We start from the raw sequence: 6416 nt of genomic DNA on the forward strand, positions 1-6416 counted from the left end.
TATATATATATATATATTATTTTTTTTCAAAAGTAATATTTACTTTTGTTAATTTATTAGTGATAGAGTGGCAGCTAAATAAAATGTGAGGAGTATAAAGCACAAATATAAAACTATAGGGGCTACATTGTTACAAACAGAAAGTCCAGTTGCCTTCTCATACATTTTTGCTAAAGTAAAATGGAAACCCCAACAATTAGATACCGCCTATCAAAATCAGTACTCCCAAAATGGATAACCAGTCAGCAATTCACCATGAAATTGAAACGAATCCGTAAATATTAGACTCATATTTAGAATTTCAACAACAATTAATCTCAATTCTGAGGTATGGATCAACTGGACTCAGACCCGCTGTTTCAACCAATTCAAGCTCCGAATAATTTCCAACCCCAGCCTGATTTGCACATTCCCTCCAGTCGATCGCAGCCTGATTGCAGGTATCTTAATTTTTGGTTTCCATACCATTTGCCGAGCTTTTTCTGTACATAGACATGGTCGTTTAGCGGTAGTACATGTTTGTATTTTAATTTGTATCGTTAGTTGTGGAAATTTAACAAACATTAGATGAATATGTAGATGAAGATTGGTTACTAATGGTGGGTTTGTTGGTTTAAAGTTATCTCTAGAGCGAAAATACTAAATATAAAATAGGCAGAGGTTACTTGCGGCTCGTTCAGGAAAAATGTTTGTTTTTAATTTCTTTGAAGTTCCAATTTTCATGTAATTAAGGGGGTAAACTGTCCAAAGATGAGTAACAATTTTTACAATTCAAAGTTCAAGTTTATAGTTTCTGGGTTTAGATTTTTTATTTTTGCATTAATCTTAATTCAATGTCGGTTTCGTTATCCATTATCTAGAAGCTTTGCACATGTAAGAGTGTAGTAGAAAGAATATTAAGCCGAGATATAGGCATTTGCCACTTCATTTGTATTACAGGTGTTTTAACGAAGCGAAACGGATATTGCTCAATAATTCAAACAGACTTTCTTAACCGAGTTCAAATGGTTACAGGTCTTTTACCTTTCGCGTAGGTTTCTGGGCAACATTTCCATATAGTTTATCCAATAGAATTGTAGTATAAGCATTATGCTGCTACATCCAGATTCATAAAGATAGATGACCGTAACAAACGTAAAAAAATTCAATTCTTATTATGGTGCAATTTCAATGAGGAGTTACATGTCGAGATAAAGCTCTAGTTTTTCTTTTCTGATGGGAAATTTATTTACCTTATGTGAGATCCTCAATACTCAGTGAGTAGATGTTTGCCAATGCGTATCAATTGAATGTATAATTCCAATTTTCTATACATGTTTCCCATCCCCCAGCTGATTATGAGGTTTGACTTTTCTTTTTATTCTTGTGTGTTAATCTATGATCAAAGGTTTGAGACAGAAGTCAAGGACTCCATTGCTGCAAGAAAAGTCCAAAAAGCTGACCGTGAAAAATTGAGGAGAGATCGTCTAAATGAACAATTCGCAGATTTGGGAAACGCCCTTGGTATACCAACATCTCAGTTACATGCAATGCTATAGTGACAACATTGATTTTTTTTTTTTCTTTTTGTCTATGAGCTTATCATTCCCATTGTATATAGATTACTGAGGACTTGAAACACAATGATATTTGGTGTAGTATGCTGTCAGCAGTTCTGCATGTTTGGGCTTTAATGGGCAACAGGATAGTCTCCACGTGCAGGCCCATATAAGTTCAAATGTTGCTAAAGAAGGATGATAAGAAACAAAATGAAGAGAGATTTTGATTTGCTATAAATCTTTACAATCTATCTAAGTAGGAAAGGTTTTCAGTTTGATGCTATTACTTTGCCGTGATTTGGTTTATTTCCTTCAGTGTCTATTCAGAGTCATTTTTCCAAGCATAAATAGAGGCAACTTGAACTCATTATCAGTGCCTTTATGCAATATTATGATTGAATTGATGATTAATTCACACAATAAATTTCTTAAAATTTTGTTATTCCTTCCAGTGACATTAGTTTGGGAATTAATAAATGCTCACTCAGTTCTGGAACTTTTATTTTTGTTGGGGAAAAATCGGGAAAGCATTAATTCTGTTACGTGATTTTATGCAGATCCAGATAGGCCAAAAAATGACAAAGTATCCATTCTTACTGATACAATTCAAATGCTGAAGGATTTGACTGCTCAGGTTAACAAACTAAAAGCTGAGTACTCAACACTTACTGAGGAATCTCGTGAGGTGATTTTGGAAGGAATTATTAATCATTTTGAGACCTATTTGGTACAATTTTTCATTAGTTGCTATGTTTTATAGCAGTTGACTCAGGAGAAGAATGATATAAGAGAAGAGAAGGCATCTCTTAAGTCCGATATTGAGAGTCTTAATGCCCAATATCAACAGAGATTGCGGTCCATGTACCCATGGCTAGGGTTGGATCGTTCTGTTGTCATGCACCCACCTTCTTATCCTTTTCCAATGCCAATGCCCATACCCACAGGAACAATTCCCATGCATCCGTCTATGCAGCCATATCCCTACTATGGGAATCAAAATCCTGCGACTTTTGTTCCATACATGGCCCATAATACCATGATGGAGCAGCAATCAACACATGTATCTCAAGTCATGCAACCAGGTAATAGGTCCCATACTTCAAGCAAACAAGAATCCAGGAATAAGTCATCAGATGGAGAGAGTAGTATAGAAAAAAGTGACGATTCCAATGACATTGCAACAGATCTAGAGCTCAAGACGCCTGGATCTACGTCAGAAATGGTGAGTAAATACCATTTAGGTTTGAATAGTTTGTGTTATGCTGTTTTGGAACCTTTTGAAGTTAATTATAACAATGATTAACACAATTGGAGTTGCTTGCAGGATTCCACGTCGAAACCAAGAAAATCCAGAAAATTGCCAAGGAAGGAAAACAGCCTTGCTGATGGAGGTTCTTCTAGTGGGTGTTTGTCTACCCATAGTGTGCAGGCTACATCATCTAATAGCATTGCTGGTGGTGCAAAGACTGATGATTGAACAAAGAAAGAGAAGGATAACCAGGTTACTACTGTCTTCCACCCCCTCTAGTTAGCTCTTCTTCCTACACAGGCCATCATCCTCTTATCTTTACTATGACTGATATCAATGTCCAGAATTTAAATATCTGGCATTACAGTGTTCAATGTCTAACACAAACACTTCTGACATGCAGAAAGCTGATAATTTTGTTCTGGGGGTATTTCCGGGCAGTCAGAAGGGTGGGTGTGATGGAGAAGGTTAGGACACTTGGGTTTGTATTTATGCTGAATAATGTTAATTGATTAAACTAATTGTCATATTTCAATTAATTGATAATAATATATTTTCTAGCATGTCCGACCTATTGTATCATGTTCTTGGAGTCCATATGTATTTCGGTAGATGGTCTTGGAGCCGGTTCTATTAAAATTTACTCCTATCTACTCATGCAGTAGAGTATTAATTACTATAAATAAAAATAAAAATAGATGCAATTTGCACCTGATATGGCTCACACAGTGGAGCGTTAACCAAGTTATGTTTTTGGCACATTAATAAGATAAATTGCTGTTATTCTTATTGAATATACGTCATCTTTGGATTATCCCTTCACGCATCTTCATAAATTTTTCAGACTTGCAAGGTTTAGTGAAGCTATTTATTTTTGGTGAGTATGTGGATATTTCTCTCAACTGAACATGTATGCTTGTGCTATGACCATACTAGGAAGGATCATCGTTCGATTGGAGTCGTTGGACTGTCCCAGTTATGTCGTGTGAATGGTCATTTTTAGTAACTGCATATAATTCAGGATCCGCAACTTGAGCCACTTCTTTCTTTGGCTAAGGCATTTATCTGTAGCAAAGGGATCTCACAACTGACTTTGTGAGCTGTTTCTCTTTTATGGTATTCCGATCCCTTCTTTTTCGTCCATAAACATGTGAAGTGTCACCTTATGTTACTTTAGCTATTGGAATAGCATATGTTAGGTAATGGTTCAGTAGACTTTATTTGATTTAATTAATAGTTGAGTGCTTGGATCATCGTAAGCTAGGGCATGCTGAGATCATGTTATGTTCATAATTTATTGCAAAGCTGCCTGAATATAAGTAACATGAGATGATTTGTTTTCTTTTTTAATTTTGGACTTCTAATGAATATGTTACAACCAGTTATACCTATTCTATAATGTCAATTTTGAGCCTTGTGATGACCTGTCCCTGTTCTACTCTTACCTTGACAAGGCCGCGATAGTAGTTTGCACAAGTCTCACATATATACGTGTTTTGTCATGCTTACATAGTTCTACATAACGTAAACTTGTGTTCATCAAGTAAGTTAGGTGGGATTCTATAATATGAAATGTAATGTAATGCATTTATTTAACATGCATCTGATTTCTCAATAGTGGATACAAATAGGTATTCATCTCCTTGAGTAGAATGTAATCCAGCAATAAAGGTAGCTAGGGAAATTCCACACTCAAAGCATATATGCCTCGTGCTACAGCCACCTTAGTAATTAAGTTACCTTACTTCTTCCCTCTTCTATATAAACCATATATGGAAAACAAGAGAAGCCGAAAATATATGGGTCGGGTGTATACGAGGAGAGGTCCCGAATGGAAACAAGGCTGAACAGGCCAGACTCTAGGCTCGGTCTCTATCCCGCCCCTCCCCGCCCCTTACTGACCATATTTGCTATTGTTATGTTCTTATTGTCTTTGTCTCATTATAAAAGCTACAAGGATCAAATGTATCATGCTGCTATCAGTTTCAAGCTATTCCTTTTCTTGATGCCTGTTATTCTGATCATCTTCATGCGTTCGAGTCTCACCAGTTCGATGTCCAACTTCAATGTAAGGCACGGATGGACTTGTGTAATGGCGGGATTCTCCTGGGGCTCGGCCATTTTGGCGGTGGCGCTGCTAGTGTTGGTGTCGTGCCAGTCCTTGTTTCACTTGCAGTGGTTTCCTTTGTTGAGATCAGATTTGTGAAAACATTATGGTAACTTACTGCTATTACTCAGTCAGTTACACCTGTTAAAAACACCAAAATTCAATGATCCAGTGACATACCATGCTATGTACGATATATCATGATCCATGGGTTCAGTCATACGTTTTTTCTTTTTTTTTTTTTTTAGCCCCATTATTTGGCGTTATAATGAGATTAATAGTGTTTTTTTTTTAAAAATGAGTGGTTGAAATTTTTTTGATTTACGTGTAATATTATTTTTTTGAAGATTGTGTGGTTAAAAGTAGGAGAGAAAAAAGTTTAATTTAATGTAATGAGAAATAATAGGGCTCAAACGGGCCCTAAAACTAGCGGCGCCGCCATTGGTAGCCACCTCATGTTCTCCTCTGTGGCATCCCCCGCTGATTCACAAGAAACATACCACTGCAGGCCAAGAAATATGAAAATCACAGCCAAAATTATTAGGACTGGACATGGTAAAGGATATTCTAACTACAATGTCAGGAGTGTTGTAAAACTTACTTTTAAATAAAAAATACTTTTTACTTTTAATATCAAAATAAATAATTTATTTTCGAATATGAACCTACGGTTTCCTTGATTATATTGAGCTTATGGCTTCCATGATGCTAATACGAGAAGTTAAAAATTAGGTTCCTGTTTGGTGGGAATTAAAATCAAATTTGTAGTGAATTTTGATTAAAGTAGATGAAATGTGTGGTTCAAAAGTTGTGGATTCTAGAAAATATATGGTTAAAGTTAATTGTCGATTTTGATTTAAAATGAAATTTAGATTTTAATTCTTATTAAACGGAGGCTACTTTCGTCTTCTGTCTAGAATATGCTTCCAAGTCATCACAAAAAATCAAACTAATACCATAAATCCTAACAACAAAAGAAGAATTATTTTAGATGGATAGGGCCACGTCGGCCATGTCAGCTTAGGGGGACACATGTCCCCCTATTGATTGGTAATGTGTTGTCTAGATGGGTGTTCCAACACTAATGGTTCTAATAACATTTTCAAAAAGTATTAACCTAACCCTCCCACAATTGAGTGTCAATTTCAAAAGGAATCTCGTGGAAGCAAAGTCTAGCACTAAACACAGTTTTCTATCTCACTTTCTGCCTTAAGGATTTGTATCTTAATCAAGTTTGAGATCTGATAAATAAATTTCAAATGGTGTTCTCTCATACGACAGATTTCACGTTAACATGTGCCTCATCAAACGACCCTTTATAGCGTCTCTAGGAAAATAGTAAATATTTTCATGAAAGTATCATTTGACAGGACTTTTAAGAGGCTAAAAGTTGTTTATGAGATTAAGAAACTGTTGTTGAACATGTTTAAATAATTTTCTGGAGTGTTTTGTTAGTAGAACTTTTAGAAGAATTTGACTTAAAGTAGTTTCCTCGTCAAATTTTTTTTTTTTAAAAAAGGGG

General features: G+C 35.6%; 1 protein-coding gene across 6 annotated transcripts; it reads left to right on the plus strand.

Moving 5' to 3' along the window:
* The first annotated feature begins 183 nt into the window (after window positions 1-183).
* On the plus strand, window positions 184-5129 carry LOC111388533 (transcription factor bHLH121). Of its 6 annotated transcripts, none has more exons than XR_002701593.1 (7): window positions 185-440; window positions 1388-1503; window positions 2096-2223; window positions 2299-2760; window positions 2863-3039; window positions 3191-3254; window positions 3724-5129. XR_002701593.1 is itself a non-coding variant. In XM_023013287.1 (6 exons), exons 1-5 carry the CDS (start codon window positions 331-333, stop codon window positions 3013-3015), a joined length of 969 nt encoding a protein of 322 aa, XP_022869055.1. In that variant the 5' UTR covers window positions 184-330; the 3' UTR covers window positions 3016-3039; window positions 4837-5129. The 6 variants fall into 6 exon arrangements, 3 of the variants coding, with proteins under 3 accessions (XP_022869055.1, XP_022869038.1, XP_022869063.1); XR_002701594.1 differs by having other exon boundaries at window positions 4837-5129; XR_002701595.1 differs by having other exon boundaries at window positions 4861-5129.
* The last annotated feature ends 1287 nt before the right edge of the window (window positions 5130-6416 follow it).

The sequence above is a fragment of the Olea europaea genome, chromosome 3 (assembly GCF_002742605.1).
Source record: "Olea europaea var. sylvestris chromosome 3, O_europaea_v1, whole genome shotgun sequence".
Classification (NCBI taxonomy): domain Eukaryota; kingdom Viridiplantae; phylum Streptophyta; class Magnoliopsida; order Lamiales; family Oleaceae; genus Olea; species Olea europaea.

Bases quoted from the DNA above. Each gene is read 5' to 3' on its own strand.
- LOC111388533 (XM_023013287.1), top strand. From the start codon at position 331: ATGGATCAACTGGACTCAGACCCGCTGTTTCAACCAATTCAAGCTCCG. The intron at 441-1,387 runs GTATCTTAATTT...CTATGATCAAAG, and splicing joins CGATCGCAGCCTGATTGCAG to GTTTGAGACAGAAGTCAAGG. The intron at 1,504-2,095 runs GTATACCAACAT...GATTTTATGCAG, and splicing joins AGATTTGGGAAACGCCCTTG to ATCCAGATAGGCCAAAAAAT.